The sequence below is a fragment of the Leucoraja erinacea genome, chromosome 16 (assembly GCF_028641065.1).
Source record: "Leucoraja erinacea ecotype New England chromosome 16, Leri_hhj_1, whole genome shotgun sequence".
NCBI lineage: Eukaryota > Metazoa > Chordata > Chondrichthyes > Rajiformes > Rajidae > Leucoraja > Leucoraja erinaceus.
In genome coordinates, this window is record NC_073392.1 from 26219121 (window position 1) to 26241229 (window position 22109).

The 22109-nt window shown below is 45.5% G+C and overlaps 1 protein-coding gene across 1 annotated transcript in view; it reads left to right on the plus strand.

Moving 5' to 3' along the window:
• Positions 1–1143: 1143 nt before the first annotated feature.
• LOC129704687 (MICOS complex subunit mic25a-like) overlaps positions 1144–22109 on the plus strand; it is a 321392-nt gene continuing 300426 nt past the window's right edge. Inside the window, exons 1-4 of the mRNA XM_055647979.1 lie at positions 1144–1462; positions 7295–7370; positions 10726–10792; positions 20631–20760. Coding sequence (XP_055503954.1) covers positions 1145–1462; positions 7295–7370; positions 10726–10792; positions 20631–20760 — 591 coding nt within the window. The 5' untranslated portion in view covers position 1144. The remainder of the gene's footprint in view (positions 1463–7294; positions 7371–10725; positions 10793–20630; positions 20761–22109) is intronic.

Consider the following 22109-nt stretch of genomic DNA (forward strand, 5'->3'; position numbering starts at 1 on the left):
TAATAATGGCGTTGGATCCGTACTTTGGGATGCAGTCGTGGGTGAAGAGGGAGTAGAGGAGAGGGCTGAGCACACAGCCCTGTGGCACTCCGGTATTCAGTGTTATAGTGGAGGAGGTGAGGTTATTGACCCTAACAGACTGTGGTCTGTTAGTGAGGAAGTCCAATGTCCAGTTGCAGAGGGAGGTGGAGATGCCAAGTCCACTGAGTTTGGTGATCAAGCTGGCTGGGATGACGGTGTTAAAGGCAGAGCTGAAATCAATGAACAGCAGCCTGATGTAGGAGTTGTTGTATATATCTAAACATCAAGAGTTAAGAGTTTAATTGTCATACGCACTGACAATAGAACAATGAAGCACTGCATTCTCATTCAGCTTTAGAACAGGAAGGTATTGCAGAATGAACATTGCCCAGACATTGCAAACTATCAGCAAATGGATTTGGGGAAGAGGACACAAAGTGCTGGAGCAACTCAGCGGGTCAGGCAGCATCTCTGGGGACATGGATGGGTGATGTTTTGGGTCGGGACCCTTCTTCAGACTAGTTGGGTGCAAAGATCTGCTATAAGATCTTTGGTTGGGTGGGTGGTGAGAAATCTGTGAGAGAGGCGGGGCAAGGTAATGGGAACATTTGATAGGTTATAACAAAGGTAAAAGATTAAAGAAGAAGGTGTGAGATAAAATAATTAAAGATTTATGATTAGTGAAACCAGAGGAAGGAATGTCGGTGGAGGAGCGGGTCAGGCAGAGAGGGACATGGATGGGGAGGGGGAGGGACCCTTCTTCAGACTAGTTGGGGGAGGGCTATAAGATCTTTGGTTGGTGGGGGTGAGAAATCTGTGAGAGAGGCGGGGAGGGGATGGGAAGATTTGATAGGTTATAACAAAGGTAAAAGAGGGAGGAGGGGAGATAAAATAATTAAAGAGGATTAGTGGGGGAGGATGAATGGGGTGGGGAGGGGAGAGGGGGGGAGAGGGAGGGAGGGAGAGAGGAGGAGGGGGGGGGGAGAGGGGTGGGGGGAGATGGGGGGAGGGGGAGGGGGAGGGGGAGGGGGAGGGGGAGGGAGAGGGGGGGGGGGGGAGGAGAGGGAGAGAGAGAGGGGGGGGGAGGGGGGGGGGGAGGGGGAGGGGGAGCTTTGCAGACCTCATGTTTGTGGACCTCACTTTGCCACTGGGGTTGGAGTGGTGCCGCAGCGCCGCCCGTGGCGGGCCGGGGAATCGCACCAGCGACCGGAAGGACGAGGAGACTACACCTCCCACAGGCCTTGGCGGCGCGCAGGCGCAGGCCGACACCGGTCGCTTCTCCGGGCACCAAGCAGCGCCGAGGGCCGCTATTGGAGGAGGGCGCGGTTGCCGGGCGGCGTCAGGAGGCCGGGGAGCGAGGATGGGGGCGAGCGGCAGCGCGCGGCGCGTCTCTTTCGGCATGGACGAGCACGAGCGCGTGACCATGTTGCAGGGGCTGCGGGTGAGCGGGGGCGCGCCTGGGGCGGGGCGGGGCCTGGCGGGGGGGCCGGAGTCAGGTGCACGAGTGGGCGGGGCCTTGGTAATGAGAGGGAGGAGTCACTGCACCTAGGGGCGGGGCCATGGTAATGAGGAGGCGTGGTAATTGGGCCTATGCTAATGAGGGGAGACGTCATATTTGTGAGTGGAATGGGCCGTTAATCAGGGGCGGGATCATGTTAATGAGGGACCATGATAATGAGGGGCGGTGTCATGGCAATGAAGGGGAGGGGTCATGTTAATGAGGGTCACGTTGACAAGGGGATATGCGAATGAGGGGAGGGGCCATGTTAATTAGGGGAGGAGTCATGCTAATAAGGGGCATGGTAGAGCCATGTTAATGAGGGGCTGTGCCAATGAGGGGAGGGACCTTGTTGCCAAGGGGCCGTTGCCATGAGGATGAGGGGGGGGTGCCTTGAGGGAGTCTCCTTGGGGGGCAATTGGGAGGATGTGAGGGGTGGCGAGCGGCAATTTACCGAAGCCAATTAACCTACAAACCCGCACGTCTTTGGAGTGTGGGAGGAAACTAGAGCACCCGGAGAAAACCCACGCGGTCATGGGGAGAACGTGCAAACTCCACACAGACAGGATTGAACCCGGGTCTCTGGTGCAGTGAGGCAGCAACTCTACTGCTGTGCAACTGTGCCATCCTTTATAAAGAGTATTAAGTTGAAAGGAAGTGAATATCAGTAATAGCCCGAAGGATGGGATGAAATTCAGACTCCACTAAGCAGAATAAAAAAAATAATGAAAGAAGGGAAGATGAAACACGAGGGAAATCTAGTGACAAAGATAAAACCAAGGCATAACAGATTATTTTAAGCATATAAAAAGTAAAAACGAAGTCCAAGTTAATAAAGGCCTGTGCTGGGAGCTGGATTTAGTTTAGTTTAGTTTATTATTCTTATGTGTACCGTGACGATAATAAACAAAAAGCTTTTTTTGTTGTGTGCTATCCAGTCAGTGGAAAGACTATACATGATTACAATTAAACCTGAATACAGATACAGGATAAAAAGAATAATGAGCAGTGCAAGATAAAGTCCAGTCAAGTTTGATGAAAAATAATTTAATGGTCTCAAATTGTAAGTTGGTAAGATGGTAAGTTGGGATCTCTCTATATTTGGTGATAGGATAGTTTAGTTAACTGACAACAGCTGGGAAGAAACCGTCCCTGAGTCTGGAGGTGTGCGTTTTCACACATCTGTGCCTGATGGGAGCGGAGAGAAGAGGGATTGACCGGGGTGAGACTGGTCCTTGATTATGCTGGTGGCCAAGCCGGGGCAGCGTGACGTGTAGATACAATTCTTTGCAAATTCATGCAGTCTTGGATGGAGCTGTTCCCAAACCAGGCTGCGATGCATCCCGATTAACTGCTTTCTATGGCATATGTAGAAGTTAGTGGGAGTTGTTGGGGACATACCCAACTTCCTAAGCCTTCAAAGGAAGTAGAGCTGTTGGTGTGCTTTCTTGGCCATTACTTCGATCTGGTTGTTCCAGAACAGATTAAGGATGGACAGATCCGCATTGGTGGGTGTGGATGTGGTGGATCGAATGGCTTGTTTCCATGCTGCATCACCCAGTGACTGGAGATCTCTTGTGGAGTTTGGCTGGAATAAAAGTTATGAGAACAAGGAAATGGGGTTAAACAGATACATTTCTAGAATATTGATGATAGCAGATACCATGGCCATTCAATTAATAACTAAATAATCTCAGGAGTGGTTAAATTACATTAATGTCACCAGAGGAATAGTGTTAGATGAAGTAATGAAGTGAAACTGATCCTTCAATGGCCTAAATCAGAGACCTCCAAACTTTTCAAATGAGGGCCACACTTTATATTTGGCACATTTTTGTGGGCCATAGGAAAAAATAAAGAAATGTCAGTTTTATAAATTTAATGAAAGAGATAGAGAGATAGAGAGAGCGAGCTAGAGCGAGAACAAGTGAGAGAGCGAGAGAGAGTGAGAGGGAGAGAGGCAGAAACAGAGAAGACAGAGAGAGAGAGAATGGACAGAGATGGCAGAGAGAGACAAAGAGAGAGAGATAGGGCACAGAGAGAGAGACAGAGAGGGCAGAGAGAGAGAGGGTAGAGAGAGGGTAGAGAGAGGGCAGAGAGAGGGAAAGAGGGCAGAGGGGGGCAGAGAGAGAGAGTGTGCAGAGAGGCAGAGAGAGAGAGGCAGAGAGAGGGAGAGAGGGGGAGAATAAAGAGAGGGCAGAGAGAGAGAGAGAGAGAGAGGAAGAGAGAGAGAGAGAGAGAGGCAGAGAGAGAGAGAGAGAGGGGATAGGGGGGAGAGAGATAGAGGAGAGGGGGGAGAGAGAGGTGAGGAGGGAGAGTGGGGAGGGAGAGAGAGGAGAGAGGGAAAGGAGTGGGGGAGAGGGAATGGGAGACAGAGGGGAGTGAGAGGGAGGGCAGAGAGAAGAGGGGAGAAAGGGCAGAGAGAGAGAGGGCAAAGAAAGAGAGGGCAGAGAGAGAGGGTGCAAAGAGAAACGATCGCACATTATAATGCGCTGCCGACCCATTCTGACCGCTGCCACCGAACAACCCCCCCCCCACCCCCCATTGCACCCTTCTTCACGGCGGCCCTGTGATGTCTGACAACACTAAGAGCAGCTCCGGGCCGCCGTGCTCCCCGACTCGAATCGACTCGACGCCTAACTGTCACACACTCCGTCCTGCGCTGAGCTTACTGCAGGCTGGATAAAATCTCGTGGCGGGCCGGATGTGGCCCGCGGGCCATAGTTTGGAGACCCCTGGCCTAGATGGCCATCACCTGTGGTTACTCCTCCGCCAATCCTGGACCCACCACCAGTTTGGGTTTGTAGACTTAGGAAGTTCGACATGTCCCCACCTTCTCACCAACTTCTACAGATGTGTCATAGAAAGCTTTTTAATGAGATGCATCACAGCACGGTTTGGGAACAGCTCCATCCAAGACCGCAAGATATTGCAGAGAGTCGTGGGCGGAGGCCAGACCATCACACAAACCAACCTCCCGTCCATCGACTCCATCTACACTTCACGTTGCCTAGGCAAGGCCACCAGCATAATCAAGGACCAGTCTCACCCCGGTCGGTCACTCCCCTTCTCCCATCAGGCAAGAGGTGCAGAGGAAATATGTAGGAAGAAACTGAAGTCTGAAGAAGGGTCTCGACCCGAAATGTCACCCATTCCTTCTCTCCAGAGATGCTACCCGTCACGCTGTGTTACTCCAGCTTTTTGTGTCTACGAGGTACAGAAGTGTGGAAACACATACCTCCAGATTCAGGGACAGTTACTTCCCAGCTGTTATCAGGTAACTGAACAGTCCTCTGATCAGCTAGAGTGTGGTCCAGACCTCTCATCTACCCCACTGGAAACCTTTGAACTTCCTTAATCAGACTTTATTGGACTTCAATGTTATATCTTGCACTAAATGCTGTACCTTTTATCCTTAATCTGTGCTCTGTAGACGGCTTGATTGTATTCATGTATAATCTTTTCCTTAACTAGATAGCACGCAAACAAAAGCTTTTCACTGTATTTCGGTACACGTGACAATAATAAACTTAACTAAAATAATTAGCCCTAGTTTGTTGGGAGTGGATGAGAAAGTGGGATAATATAGAATTTATATGAATGGGTGATCGATGGTTGTTGTGGAGTCGATGGGCCAAAAGACCCTTTTCCATGCTGTATCTTTCATTGATGATTCAATGGAATATGGGGCAGGGAAAAGAAGAATCAGTCACAATTCTAGGTGGAGTAAAATGGGCTGAATGGTCTAATTCTGCACCTATGTCTTATGGAGTACAGTCATTACAGATTGCCTCCCGAGTTCTTGCGTCTAATTACTATTCAGGCCCACAGTCCAGTTAATAGGAGAGAGATCTGTTGTTCAAAGTGACAAAAGCTTTCAACCGAATCAAAACCCAGACATAATCCTAACAAGAGAATGAAACAGGGAAATAAAACTGAAAGTGCAATAAAAGTAAAGGCAATGACAAGGTTCGTACGCACTTGCAGAAAGTGACATTTATTTAGGCATTTGTGTTTTGAAGGTTTTTGTTTGAGTTTTTAAGGACACTTCTGCACAACATGTAGTTCAATTAAATTCTCACCACCAACAGCGCAAAGTAGATTTTGCCTGACAACTGTCAACAGCAATGAACTTTAAATAACATTAACAAAGGATCAGGTTGGAGTGATTGTGAAAGTAACAGAATAGTCTGTTAATATATGAGATGGTCTAACTGAACATCTCATTCACAACAAATCAGAGCCGGTACCGATGACCAAGGAAAAGCGGAGCCCACGATGGCCTCACTCTGACATTGGAGGAGGTCCAGGACAGAAATGTCAGTACGGGAAGAGGTGTTAAAATGTTTGGCAACCGGGAGATTGCGTAGGCCAAGGCGATCTGAGCGTAAGCGTTCAGTGAAACGAGGCCACACGCAAATTGGAGGAATAGCAGCTCATATTTCGCTTGGGCAGCTTCCAACCCAGCGGTGTGAATATTGATCTCTCTAATTTCAAGTAACCCCTGCATTCCCTCTCCCTCCGCCACTCCTCCCCCACCCTAGCCGTCCTGCCCAGTTCCACTGTTTGCATCCATATATCCCTTCGTTATCACCTCTTCCACAGCCATCAATGGACCATTGTGGACTCCACTTTTCCTTGGTCATCGGTGCCGGCTCTTTTTTCCCCTACCCGCTGACTCTCAGTCTGAAGAAGGATCCCGACTCAAAACGTTACCTATTCCTTTTCTCCAGAGATGCTGCCTGACCCGCTGAGATACTCCAACATTTTGTGTCTATCTTCGGTCTAAACTAACATCTGCACTTCCTTCTTACACATCTCATTCACCAAGTTGGGTTCTTTAAACTTTAACGAAGAAATTCAGATCAGGCAGCTCCTGTGGAGGGACGTACAGGGAAACTGTTTAAGGTCGATGACCTTTCACAGAATCAAGAAATGTTAGAAATCAAATATTTTGAGGAATAGAGGAGAGGTGGAGAAAAGAAAAGGACAGTCTGATGATGTGGAGTAGGGACATTGAACCAGGCTTTGTCTCACCTCCACCCAGCTTTCTCCCCTCCAACCACATTCAGTCTGAAGACGAGTTCTGACTTGAAACGTCACCGGTCCATGTTCTCCAGAGGTGCTGCCTGACCCGCTGAGTTACTCAATGTGCTAATAATGAGGCAGAAGGTAAATTGGCGTCAGTAGGTTGTCCCCAGTGTGTAGCATAGAACTAGTGTATGGGTGATTGTTGGTCTGTGTAGACTCAGTGGTCCGACGGGCCTGTTTCCACGCTGTATCTTTACTTTAGACTGTAGAGATACAGTGTGGAAACAATCCCTTTGGCCCACCAAATCCGCGCTGACCAGCGATCACTCTGTACACTAGCACTATCCTACACACTCGGAACCATTTATAATTTACAAATACCAATTAACCTATAAACCCGCACGTCTTTGGTGTGTTGGAGGAAACCAGAGCACCCGGAGAAAAAAACCCATGCGGTCACGGAGAACGTACAACTCCATGCAGACAGCATTTGTAGTCAGGATCGAACCCAGGTCTATGCCACTGTGAGACAGCAACTGTACCGCTGCACCACTGTGCAGCCCTATTACCACGGTTACCACGGGTCATCAAACTATAAAGATAACACATATCAACTCCAGCTTTAGTAACGACCTGGACTAACTCCAATTCACCTTCCGCACAACAGATCAGCTGGGAACATTGTTTCTGAGGAAAGTTTAATGAACAGAATATTACAGCTTTAACAAATCTATGTCTTTGCAGCTCTCTGACAAACTTATGACAAGGATGAAGGATGTGCCCCAGCCAATGTCAAAGCTATCGAGCTCTACCTCTGCAGGTAAGTGAAGGATTAATGCCAGGATTACAGTGAGAACCTGACAGCATTGATGTGCATAATATTCACGTTATTACTAAGACTGCTTTTGCTTCAGCATTAAATGAAAGATCTAAAGTACAATCATGAATAGCAAGGGGACGGCACAGTGGCGCAGAGGTAGTTTTAGTTTTTACAGCTCAGAAACAGGCCCTTTGGCCCATCGAGTCCGTGTCGACCAGCGATCTCCCCACACAAACACTATCCTACACACACTAGGGATCATTTACAATTAGACCAAGCCAATTAACCTACAACCTGTACTTCTTTAGAGTGTGGGAGGAAACCGGAGAAAACCCACGTGATCAAAGGGAAAACATATAAACTCACAGAGAAAACAGACAAGTGCCCATAGTCAGGATTGAACCGGGTCTCTGGTGCTGTAAGGCAGCAACTCTACCGCTGTGCCACAGTGCCGTCCCACAGGTAGAGCTGCTGCCTTATTGCATCAGAGACTCGAGTTCGATCCTGACTACGGGTGCTGTCCGCATGGAGTTTGTACGTTCTTCCTGTGACCGCTCCAGTTTTGTGGGTGTGTAGGTTAATTAGCTTTTGTAAACTGCCCCTAGTGGGTGAGATCCGAAAGTGGGATAATGGGTGATCGCTGGTCGGTGTGGACTCGGTGGGCCAAAGGGCCTGTTCACACACTTTATCTCTAAACTAAACTAAACTAACCTAAACTAAACTAAATTAAACTAAACTAAACAAAACTAAACAATTGGAAAACAAGTGCATGGTGGTTCAAGAGGTAGTCCATAGAGTTCTGTTGCCAAGGCCGGCATTGGTATTGCTGTACTTCTACAAGATACTTCTACAGTGCTTCCATAGAAGTTTGTTGGCATATTTAGTGACATGCTGAATCTCTTTAAACGTCTAAGAAAGTAGAGGCCTTTGAGTCTACTCTCGCATTTCATATGATCATGGGTGACCTGATAGTAATCTCAAATCCACATTCCTCTACACCTTTAGTACTTTAAACTCTTTGCTTATCAAGAATCTATCTTCCTCTGCCTTAATATTTTTTCAAAGCCTCTACTTCCAATTCATTTTGAAGAAAAGGCACTGTGTGAATAGCAAGTCTTTATCATACAGGGTGATAATCGGGGCAATATTAACAGTATTAAATTCATCAGTTGTGGATTAGAAGATGGTGAAATTGTAATTGAGAAGCACAAGGTGATTTCTATCGCACATTAATACCCTTCTGAATAGAATTCTCAGCATATAGAGAAAAGCTTTCTCTAAATGGGAAATAAAATTCATTTGGGCTTCAATATGACCCACTTTCTCTGCAGCTGCAACGCAAAGGTAGTAATGGGCTGCTGTCTGTGTGCACGTTCTCCCCTGTGCAATAACCTTGTTATTTTCTCTTTTTGCACGATACTCACGTATCAAGAGATCAAGAGTTCAAGAGACATTTATTGTCGCATGCACCAATTGGTACAGTGAGATTTGAATGACCATACAGCCATACAAATAAAAAGAACACAATACACGATAGAATTTAACATGAATGTTTCATGTATGTTTATCGTATGAATAGCCTGGGTTACATGCAAAACAAAATGTTTAATTGTAACTTTGTACACGTGACAAAAATAAACCTACACCAACATAAAGGATTCTAGCCCGTGCATTAGAGAGAGTTGGAAGATACGTGTCTTTGAATTTTTAACTTTAGAATGGGCTAAGGTTGAAATGGAAGATGATAGAGTTTCAAGTACAGGTGCATGCGGGGACATTATCCATGGAAGAATCAGATACCAAGTTCAAGTGAGTTTATTGTCATGTGTCCCTGTATAGGACAATAAAATTCTTGCTTTGCTTAAGCACGCAGAAAATAGTAGGCATTTACTACAAAACAGATAAATGTGTCCATATACCATGATATAAATATATACACACATGAATAAATAAACTGATAAAGTGCAAATAGCAGAAAGTGGTTATTAATAATCAGAGTTTTGTCCGAGCCAGGTTTAATAGCCTGATGGCTGTGGGGAAGTAGCTATTCCCCACATAAAATGTCCACTGACATTGGATTTGAAAGTGGTTGGCCATGGAGGTAAAGGCCGTTTATTGTTTGCCAAAAGACAATGGTATTGATTGAATTGATTGACACAGCATGAAACAGGCCCTTCGGCCCCCGGAGTGCATGCCGACCATCGATCACCCGTTCACACTAGTTCTATTATCCACTTTCTCATCCACAACCGACACACTCAGGGCAATTTTACAGAGGCCAATTAACCTACAAACCCGCACCACTTTGAGATGGAGGAAACTGAAACACCCAGAGGAAACCCGTGGGGGGTCACAGGGAGAACGTGCAAACTCCACACAGACAGCAGCCGATTACTACTTTTGATCTGTCAGACTTCCTGAGCCTAACAAAATATCTCTTAAAAATTTCACCAACCTACTTGTCCATTGGCAATGAATTAATTCTGCAATCCTGCAATTATTGAAACTTGTGGGGGGTAGAGTGATTTGAGAATTTAAACATATTATTTCTCCCATGGTTGCCTAATTCTCTCTTCCTTGATGATTAAATTATATTTCATATGTTAGTCACATCAGCAGGAAGAAAGATAGGAATAACATTATAAACAGAAGAATAGTTAAAAAAAGTACGAAAATTACATTTTTCAAATGAAATTCTGAAAAGTTGTTACAAAGAACAAGAGGACTTTAACAGCTAAACACAAGGAACTACAGATGGTGGTTTACAAAAAAAAAAGACCCAAAGTGCTGGAGTAAGTCAGCGGGTCAGGCAGCATCTGAAGAACAATGAAAGATGACGATTTGTGTCGGGACCCTTTTGGAGACTGATTGAGGTGTAGTGGAGAAAGCTGATTGATTGATTGATTGATTGATTGATTGAAAGAGCGGTAAGGGCAGGACAAACTAGTACTATGTATCTAGTTAAAGGCCAGCATAGTGACGCAGCAGTAGACTTACTGCCTTACAGCATCAAAGACCTGGTTCTGATCCTGACTACAGATGCTAACTCTATGGAGTTTGTACGTTCTCCCTGTGACCATGTTGGGTTTTTCTCTGGGTGCTCTGGTTTCCTCCCATGTTCCAAAAACATGTGGATTTGTAGGTTAATTGGCATTTGTATGTTGTCCCTAGTGTGTGGGATAGAACTGGTGTGAACGGGAGATCGCTGGTTGGCGTGGACTGAAGGGCCTGTATCCACATTATATCTCTAAAACTAAAATCTAAAATGGCTCCTGTCTTTGTAACATGAAATTGAATAAAGGTTGAACAGAATAAGATATTACTGGGGTTGGTTACAGTCTTTTTCATTCTTTAGGGCATGATTCACAATGGGAAGGTGGCATGCCACTGAATTCTGGCACGAAGGAAGAACTGTACCAGAGGTAAGATTTTTGCTGAGATGTTCTTTGTGAAAGGTTGCATTGGTTTAAATTGATCCAACAGGACTTGCTCATGATAGACAATTGCTGCATTATTCATGGACATTATGCAGAGTAATTGATATATTCAGGCGGAAATGTTATTAACCGTGATGAAGAATGTTGATTTACAGTGTACACCTCCTCTCTGCCCTCTTGGGTGGATGTAAAATATGCCACGGACTTATTCAAAAATGAACAGTGGAATTCTCCTTGTATCCTGCACAACACTTGTCTCTCAATCAATGTCTGGTCACTTATTTCATTAGGGTGTAAGAGCTTGCTAAGCACAAATTGACTACACTTGGGAAAGAAAACTTGTCACTTGATTTGCAATGCATTGCAAAACATTTTTTGGCTGCTTTGTGTCTTGAATATGAAATTTTAGAAAGCACCGTAGATAAAAACATAAAATGAACATGGCAGTACTATTTTCAAATATAATCAGTAAATTAACAGCAATTAATTTTTTACAATTTAGTACTATGTTCCATTGAACATAGACCAGTACAGCTCAGGAGCAGGCCCTTCATCCCACAATGTTTACACTAAAGAGATAAACTAATCTTATCTGCCTGCACGTGATATTCCTCCATTCTCTGCGTATCCATGTGCTGAACATGATGCCAAGATTAACTCTTATCTGCTTCTTAAATGCCACTGTCCAAAAGCCTCTTAAATGTCACTATTGTATCTCCACCGCCACCAGCGGCAACCAGAAAGTTGCTAGGACCCTTTGGGTGATTGAGGAGACTACTCACGGCCATACAGGCGACACCCCGGCCACTATCTGGCGACAGCCTAGTCACCTAAAAAATCGTCTAAGTGGGACAGGCCTTTAAGAGAGGCGCATGGATATGCAGGGAATGGAGGGATACGGATTAGGTGCAGTTGGTTTTGGCATCATATTCGACACAGACATTGTGGGCCAAAAGGCTGTTCTTATACTGTACTGTTCTATGTTATTACAAAATGATAAATTACTGTTTGAATCGCTGTTGTGCTTAACCACAGGGATCTGTGTCCAACTTTCTTAACGTTTTGTCGTTGATTTGGCGGTTCTGCCTTGCACTCAAGAATGGCACAACAACTCACATTTCTATCGCTACTGTGATGTCTATGTGGACAATATTTCCCCAGGGTGCTCTTATCGTGTATAATCTTTCTGCTGACTGGATAGCACATAACAGGAAAGCTTTTCACTGTACCTCGGTACACGTGACAATATTCTAAACTAGCCTAAAAAAAAGGAAGAACAGGTGGAAGGAGTATTAGAAATGGCGGAATAAAACCTCAACAATAGATAGGTTGGTGAAGAAAGTTCATTGGATCTGACCATTAGTCGGGCCATAAAATATAATAGAATGGAGGTCAAATTAGTTTAGCTTAGAGATACAGCATGGAAACAGGTCCTTCGGCCCACCGAGTCCATGGCAAACTTTTCCCACTAGTTCTGTGTTATCCTATTTTCTCATCCACTCCCTGCACACTAGGGGCAATTTACAGAGGTCAATTAGCCTATAAACCTGCACGTCTTTATGAAGTGGGAGGAAACCGGAGCACGTGGAGAACACCCAAGTGGTCACAGGGAGAACATACAAACTCCACATATACAGCACCCGAGGTCAGGATCAAACCCGGATGCTGTGAGGCAGTGCTGCTACCAGCTGCGCCACTGTGCTGCCCTCTACTGAGGGCTAGTCATTACAAATAAATGTTAAATTCGCAGATTCAACCTTTGAGAGGCTTTGGGTTCCTTGCAGTGGTGATATGTTTTAATTGAGAAGTCCATCTGGTGTTAATTAAGGCCAATTTAGTTTACATCCTTTCAGCTAATGAAGCAGTCTACTCTTGCATGCAGCAAACCCGGACAACGTTTAGTTTAGTGTAGAGATACAGCATGGAAACAGAACCTTCAGCCCACCAAATCCATGCTGACCATCGATCACTGGTTCACACTAGTTCCATGTTATCCCACTTCCGCATCCACTCCTTACACACCAGGGGCTATTTACAGCTCTGGCCACACTTAAAATGCTTGGCACATTACACACAAAGCACTTTGCTTGATCTGCACCCGTTCCACAACCGTGCATAAATCTGTATTCCTTGAGCACTGACACACAGTGGCTGCGGTATATTTCATCCACAAATTCCATCTCAGTTTGCTGGGTTACACCACCAACGCATCCCAAAGCTGTGTTCTTTCTATGGGGGAATGCTGATGAGAATGTGCACACCTGATTGTTATCTTGGTGAACCCTGCTGAAATGAGTTTGTGGTAGATTACACAGGAGGCCATGATTGTGTTAAATGTAAGGACTTGCCCGTGATGGTTTTTGTGGTTAAATCTGCTGCCCGTCTCTCTTCCAAGAATTGCAAGAACATTGGGTATGTGATTACAGTATACTGGAAGGAGACTGAGAAGGGGGGAAATGTAATGGGAAAAAAAGATACTCAGTGCTGGAGTAACTCAGCGGGCCAGGCAGCATCTATGCAGAACATGGATAGGTGACGTTCCAGATCAGGACCCTTCTTCATACAGATTGTTGTGTTGGGGGTGGGGGGGAGCGGAAGCCTGATGAGAGAAGGCCTGGCGAGTAACAGATGGGTGAACACAAAGTGCTGGAGTAACTCAGCGAGTCAGGCAGCACCTCTGGAGGAAAAGAGTAATAGGTGGATACAGATGAAGGGGGTGGGGGGGGGGGGGGGGGGGGGGGGGGGGGGGGGAGGGGGGAAGTTGAAGGGCGAATGGTTGGATAAAAGCCAGACTTGAAAAGACAAAATGTGTGAGACAAGGATGGAAGAAGTACGATTTGTGAAGCCAGAGGAAGGAATGTAGGTTGAAGAGGAGAGACGGGTGCAAATCTAGTTAGGGCACAGGATGGCGAGGGGTGGCGGGGAAGGGGGAAAGGGGAAAGAGAAGGGAGATGGGGTTTGTAGGTTTGTTATTCCTAAAATTGGAGAATTCAATGTTCATATCGTTGGTTTGTAAGCCACCCAATATGAGGTGCTGTTCCTCCAATTTGCGTGTGCCCTCACTCTGGCAATGGAGGAGGCCAAGGATAGAAAGGTCTGTGTGGGAATGGGAAGGTGTTTTAAAATAGTTGGCAACCGTGAGACCTAATAGTGAAGAGAGGTATTGACCTGAAACGTCACCTATCCATGTTCTCCAGGGATGCTGCCTGACCCGCTGAGTTACTCCAGCACTTTGTACTTAGTTTAGAGATACAGCGTGGAAACAGGCCCTTCGGCCCACTGAGTCTGTGCCAAACAGTGAACCCCGTACATTAATTAGTTCTATCTGGCACACTAGGGAAAATTTACAGAAGCTAATTAATCTCCAAACCTGCACGTCTTTGGGATGTGGGAGGAAATTGGAACACCTGGTTTCTTTTTTATGAACCAGCATCTGCGGTTCCTTGTTTCACCAATGTAATGGAAAAGGTTATTTTTGTTAAATTAGATTTTATATTTCATAGGGAAACCCAATGTGACTGCTCTCATTTAATCACATGTAATTATTTAATTTCACTACCGAATGCCCCCGACTTTGATTTTGTAGCTCTGTTCGTCCATTTCTGGGCTATCGTTCCCCCTTGACGACTGCAGCAATTGCCCATTAGCAGAAACTAGGCTTAAAATAAGTCAAAATATGTGCCGACTTTTGCATTAATATGTTTGTTATTCCTTAATAGGTACCTCACAGCAATTTAATTCTCAAGTTCCCTTGTATTAATAATCTGCAGTCAACGAGGTCTGGTGCATTTGCTAGAGAAATGGGTTCCAAGGACTTTATTCTCCTCCAAGGAAATCAAATTGCATTCCTCTAATGCACATTTTTGTTACTTTTCTAACCTCCAGGAACAGAGAATTGGCGAGTCAGGCGGTGTGAAATGAGAGCACGTAAGGCTGGAAGTACACAGCAGGTTTGTTAGCATCTGAAAGAGTGAATAATGTTACACCTGAAGAATCTTACTTGAATATGAGAACTGGGGACTGATAGCGGGCTGTACCCTAAATCAATCTTCGCTCCTCTTTCACATGCTGACTAATTTCACTCTGTGCGCTTTAGCCTCTGGTTTCTAACTGCTTTGTAACATATTTGGCATTGCTAACAATTTCAATACTTTCTTTACAAGGGAATATGATGCTATGTATTGCGTGCATGAAATGTATACTGAATGTATATAGTGCTGCACTTACCATAAGCAAGAGTTTGCTGCATACCTGGCATCTGGTCCCATGGGACTGACTCTACCTTCTTTTTTAATTGTCGGGGTTGTGCAGAGTATTTGCTTTTCCCAGTTTTGTCATGTTAATGGACCCATGTTTCGAAGTGTAGATGACACAAAACCAGGTGGTTTCGTACACAGTGAAGGTGGTTATCAAAACCTGCAGAAGGATCTTATCAGTTAGGGAATGGGCTGTTTGGTTTAGTTTAGTTTAATTTAGAGATACAATACGGAAACAGGCCCTTCGGCCCACCAAGTCTGGGCCGACCAGTGATCCCCACACACTAACACTATCCTACACACTAGGTACAATTTACAATTTTACCATGCCAATTAACCTACAAATCTGTCAGTCTTTGGAGTGTGGGAGGAAAACTGAGCTCCCGGAGAAAACCCACGTAAGTCACAGGGAGAACGTACAAACTCCACACAGACAGCACCCCTAGTCAGGATCGAACCCGGGTCTCTGGTGCTGTGAGGCAGCGACCCTACCGCTGCCCCACCGAGCCACCCTGTAGAATGAAGAATGGCTAATGGAGTTTAACGTAGATAAGTGTGAGGTGTTGCATATTGGAAAGTCAAACCAGGGCAGAATGTTCACAGTGAATGGCAGGGCCCTGTGGAATGTTGTGGAGGGGAGGGATCAAGGCGTACAGAAAATAGTTCCCTGAAAGTGGTGTCACAGGTATGATAGGGTGATCAAGAAGGCTTTCGGCACATTGTCCTTCATCAGTCAGGATATTGGGTTTAGAAGTTGGGATGTTATGTTACAGCTACATAAGACGCCAGTGGGGGCACACTTGAAGTATTGTGTTCAGTTTTGGTCACCGTGCAATGTGTGGATGTCATTAAGATGGAAAGGGTGCAAAGAAGATTTACGAGAATGTTGGCAGGACTCGAGGGCTTGAGCTTCCGGGAGTGATTGGGCAGGCAAGGACTTTATTCCTTGGAGTGTAGGATGCTGAGGGGTGATCTTATAGAGGTGTATAAAATTATGAGGGGAATAGATAGGGTGAATGCACAGTCGTTGACCCAAACTAGGGGAATAAAGAACCAGAAGACATAGGTTTAAGGTCAAAGACTCATTATTTAATAAGAATCTGAGGGGCAACTTTTTCACACAGAGGGTGCTGGGTATATGGAACAAACTGCCAGAGGAGGTAGTTGAGGCAGGTACTATAACAACATTTAAAATACATTTGGACAGGCACATGAATAGGAAAGATTTAGAGGGATATAGGCCAAACGTGGAATTAGCATAGATGGAGCTTCTTGGTCGGCATGGGTAAGTTGGGCCGAATGGCCAGTTTCCATGCTGTATCAAGGTTACGATAACTCCATTAAATGATGACAAGACATGTATTGTTGTGCAAGGCCCCTTGGGCAACAGTGACCATAATAAGCTGGAATCCTGCAATAGGCGGAAAAGTTACACGGTTAATTCGGAGACTAGAGTCCTGAACTTAAAGAAAGGAGACTTTGAAGGGATGAGACGGGAATTGGCTAGGATAGACTGGCAAATTATATTTAAAGGGTTGATGGTGGACATGCAATGGCAAAGATTTAAAGACCGCATGGATGAACTCCAAAAGATTGTTCATCCCTGTCGGACGAAAAAATAAAACGAGCAAGGTTATCAACTGTGGCTAATCAAGGGAAATCAACGATGGTGTTAAATCAAAGGAAAAGGCATTTAAATTGGCCAGAGGAAGCAGCAAACCGGAGGACTGGGAGAAATTTAGAACAGAGGACAAAGGGGTTAATTAAGAGGGGGGCAAAAGAGCATGAAAGAAAGCTTGCGGGGAATATATAAACGGACTAAAAGCTTCTTTAGATATGTAAAAAGGAAAAGATTAGTGAAGACAGGAGGGCAGATCATTATCTGAATGGTGTCAGATTGGGAAAAGGGGAGGTGCAACGAGACCTGGGTGTGCTTGTCACTTACAATCAGAGTTAGGTGAATTTATAATGGGAAACAAAGAAATGGCAGAACAGTTAAACAAGTACTTTGGTTCTGCCTAAACAATCTCCCAGAAATACTAGGGGACCGAGGATCTAGTTGGAGGGAGGTACTGAAGGGAATCCACATTATTCAGGAAATGGTGTTAGGACTGAAGGCAGAAAAATCCCCGGGGCCTGATGGTCTGCATCCCAGAGTACCCAAGGAGGTGGCCCTAGAAATTGTGGATGCATTGATGATCATTTTCCAATGTTCTCTCGACTCTGGATCAATTCCTGTGGACTGGAGGGTAGCCAATGTAATCCCACTTTTTAAGAAAGGAGGAAGAGAGAAAACGGGGAATTATACAGCAGGCCAGTTAGCCTTACATCGGTAGCGAGGAAGATGCTTGAGTCAATTGTTAAAGATATCAAAGCAGCACATTTGGTAAGCAGTGACGGGATCGGTCAAAGTCAGCATGGATTTATGAAGGGGAAATCATGCATGACTAATCTTCTAGAATTTTTTTGATGATGTAACAAGTAGAATGGATAAGGGAGCCTGTGGATGTGGTGCATCTGGACTTTCAAAGTTAAAACTTTGACAAGGTTCCACACGAGATTAGTGCGCAAAATTAGAGCACATGGTATTGGGGGTAGGGTATTGACATGGATAGAGAACTGGTTGGCAGACAGGAAGCAAAGAGTAGGAATTAACGGGTCTTTTTCAGAATGGCTAGTAACTAGTGGGGTGCTGCAAGGTTTGATGCTGGAACCCCAGTTATTTACAATATTAACGATTTCGACGAGGGAATTTAATGTGACATCTCCAAGTTTGCAGATGACATAAAGCTGGGTAGCAATGTGAGCTGCAAGGAGGATGCTATGAGGCTCCAGGATGACTTGGATAGATTGGGTGAGTGGGCAGATACAGTATAATGTGGGATATGTGAGGTTATCTACTTTGGTGGAGAGAACAGGAAGACAGATCATTATCTGAATGGTGTCAGATTAGGAAAAGGGTAGGTGCAACGAGACCTGGGTGTGCTTGTACATCAGTCACTGAACGTAAGCATGCAGGTGCAGCAGGCAGTGAAGAAAGCTAATGGCATGTTGACCTTCATTGCAAGAGGATTTGAGCTTAGGAACATGGAGGTCGTACTGCAGTTGTACAGGGCCCTGGTGAGACCGCACCTGGAGTATTGTGTGCAATTTTGGTCTATTAATTTGAGGAAGGACATTATTGCTTTTGAGGGAGTGCAGCGTAGGTTCATCAGGTTAATTCCCGGGATGGCGGGACTGACATATGATGAAAGGAATGGGCTGACTGGGCTTGAATTCACTGGAATTTAGAAGGATGAGAAGGGATCTTATAGAAACATATAAAATTCTTAAAGGATTGGACAGGCTAGATGCAGGAAAAATGTTCCCGATGTTCAGGGAGTCTAGAACCAGAGGTCACAGTTTAAGAATAAGGTGTAGGCCATTTAGGACTGAGATGAGGAAAAACATCTTCACCCAGAGTGTTGTGAATCTGTGGAGTTCTCTGCCACAGAAGGCAGTGGAGGCCAATTCGCTGGATATTTTCAAGAGATTTAGCTCTTCGCGCTAAAGGAATCAAGGGATATGGAGAAAAAGCAGGAATGGATACTGATTTTAGATGACATGACCAAACATTCTTTCAAAGAGATATGTTGTGAGGAGCATCGGAGCCAGAAAAATGTTTCCAGAATGTATTCCTGACCTTGGTTCCTTGGTAGCGAAGCCAAATGAAGTCAGTAGCAGGCTAATGGAAATTGGACATCTGCACGACCAGTTTTTGGAAAGCAGTGATCTTGAATTAACGTTCAGGCCTAATCTCCCTGCTCAGGCAGTACATGCGATTATCATTCTGTTGTCACCTGTGGTCACTTTTGAAGTAGCCATCCATCATGTATCCACTCTGGTTTTGAGCGCCAACAATTGTTTTTGTGTGTGGAGGGAACTAACTGCAAAGCAACCAACAATCAATGCTCCTGTGTTGCGGATTTGACATTCATGAGTCTCGGATGGAAATTAGGACCCTTCTTCTCTGAATGACTTAGTCCAACACTGAGCAGCACGTTTGTGGAATGAACCATTGTGCTAACCACTGCTTGAGCAGTCTAATCAATTACATAACCCGAGGTGCTGCGTGGCAGAGGCCCACATGATGTGCTGCGACCATGAAACTGGGAACCCGCCCCAAGGGCCCGAAGGCTCGGTGGACCGTGGTACCATGAGGGAGCCACTGGAGATGTTGGGCCCGAGGAACAAGGGCCGGCAGGAGGGTGAACTGGGGTAATGCCTCCAACCCCTTCAAGGTTGGCGGCAGGAGGCGCCCCAGGACACAAAGATGGCCGGGCAAGGAGAGGAGAGGGACGTCGGTTTGCGGACCGATCCAGTCGAATGGAGGAAGGCCCTGCACGAGCCTGGGGCTTACCAGTAGACCGCGCATGTGGGCGGACTGGATTATGGACTGTGGAAATGGCGTTAAAACATGGTGGCGCCTGCATGTGTAGATATGCAAAAATAATTTCATTATGCAGTTGCATATGTGACAAATAAAGCAACATTGAACCATTGAACAACTTAAAGCATCTTATTGAGCACCACAGGAAGGTCATAGAATGGCGTTGTTTTCATGCCCCTCATTGCTAGTGATCATGTCTGTTCTCCAGCCTGAGAAGGAACACTGAATGCTTTAGATTTAGGTTTATTATTGTCAATTGTCAATTCAGATCATATATACCATACATAGATGCAATCAGTTCAAACTAAAGTACAATAGGTAGAGCAAAGGGAAAGATGCAGAGTGCAGAATATAGTTCTCAGCATTGTAGCAACAGTTCCAGAGACAAAGTCCAATGTCCTCAACGACGTAGAGGTTAATCAAACAATACCCTAGCTTACGGAACGAAACATTAATGGAGGATAATAGTGTGCAGCTGGTAGAGCCGCTGCCTCACAGTGCCGGAGATCTAGGTTCCATCTGGACTTCAGCAGCTATCTGGACGACAGATAGCACAATGGGCTAAGAGTTCGGCTGGCGACCGGAAGGTAGCCGGTTCAAATCCCGCTTGGAGTGCATACTGTCGTTGTGTCCTTGGGCAAGACACTTCACCCACCTTTGCCTGTAATGGAATGTTACGGCGGCAGGCGCGGGCACACCGCGACGCCCTGTGTCTCCCTTTCAAGGGAGATGCTAAAAATGCATTTCGTTGTCTCTGTACTGTACACTGACAATGACAATAAATTGAATCATTTCATTTCATCATTTCATTTCATTTCATTTCATTTCATCTGTATGGAGTTTGCACGTTCTCCCTGTGGCTGCATGGGTTTCCTCTGGGTGCTCCGGTTTGCTCCTAGATCCTTAAGACATGCGGGTTTTTGGTTAATAAGCCCTCTGTAAATTATGCCGAGAATGGATGAGAAAGTGGGATAACACAACGAGTTTGAACGGGTGATCGATGGTCGGTGTGGGATTGGTGGGCTACAGGGCCTGTTTCCATGCTGTATCTTTCAATTCAATTCAACTTGGGTGTGTGGAGTGGGAAAGAGAGGCAGAGAGAAAAAAATATTGTGATTCCAATTTCTCTCTTTTGCAGGTATGAAAAAGAGAAGGTCCTGATGGACGAAGAGCTGTCCCAGTTTGCTCAGCAGGAGCAAGTGGAAGCCATGACTGAACTCGGCGAGCATGCAGGGCGAGGAGAGGAACAGCAAAACATGAAGCAGCTGGTGAGTTTACATTGGGGTAAAGCAGGCCGGCATAATCAAACAACTGATGGTATGTAAGGATATGGCTAAAAATATAGTTGCTTTTTTGGTTCAATTAAGGTCTCTGGTCAAAGGTAGACACAAAGTGCTGGATGCAATAACTCAGCAGGTCAGGCAGCATCTCTGGAGAAAAAGGATGGGTGACATTTTGGGCGGGGACCTTGCTTCAGATTGGGTCTCTTCTCCAGAATGTCACGACCCGAAACATCACTCATCCTTTTAATCCAGAGATGCTGCCTGACCCGCTGAGTTACTTCAGCACATTGTGTCTATCTTTGATATAAACAGCATTTGTAGTTCTAAGATCTCTGGTCTTCTTTGTTTCAATGAATCATGATGTTCCTGGGAGAGAGATGTGAAAGTGAATGGTTGGAGGTCTAGCACTGGCTACGTAGTTTGAAGGACGGGTTGTTTTCCAATGGTCTATGCACTGAGTAGGTACAAAGTGTTTATCGTGGTGTGGTGTGTCTGCATGCTGCAGTGTTTAAAGCATGTTGTTCTCTGCTTATATAGCATTCCGGGTAGAGTTGATATTGTTAAGGACCATGGCATATGACCATATTGTTAAGGGCATAAACCATGGTCTCAGTTATGGATACAGAAGGAAATGCAGTTGCTGGAATCTTGATCAAAATAAAAAAAGGTTGGGCCAGTGGCGCAGCGGTGGAGTTGCTGACTAACAATGCCAGAGACCCGGGTTTGATCCTGACTACGGGTGTTGTTTGTGTGGAGTTTGTACGTTCTCCCTGTGACCACGTTGGCCTTCTCTGGATTCTCTGGTTTCCCCCACACTCCAAAGACGTGCATGCTTATAGGTTAATTGGCTTATGCAAATTGTAAATTGTGCCTAGCGTGTAGGATAATGCTAGTGTACAGGGTGATCGCTAGTCGGCACGGACTAGGTGGGCCATAAGGTCTGTTTCCACATTGTATCTCTGAAGTTTAAAATCTAAAGGTCCCAATCCAAAAGATCGCCTGTCTATTCCTCCATGGATGCTGCCTGACCCGTTGAGTTACTCGAGACCATAACATAAATTGTTGGAGTACCTCTGTGGGTCAGGGAGCATCTCTGGAAGGAATGGATTGGCAACTTTTCAGGTCAGGGCCAGGAAACCAAAGTTGCTGCATTACTTCCCAGGTGTACAAGAGTAGTGCCTTGAAACATCACACTGAAAGTGAAGAATTTATGTATGGAAGTTACCTGAAAAGAAAGTTGGGCTCACAATTATGATCTTGGTAATTAAATATCCAGTACTGTTGGCTAATATGTACAAAATGTAAAGTACTGGAAGAACTCAGCGGGTCAGGCG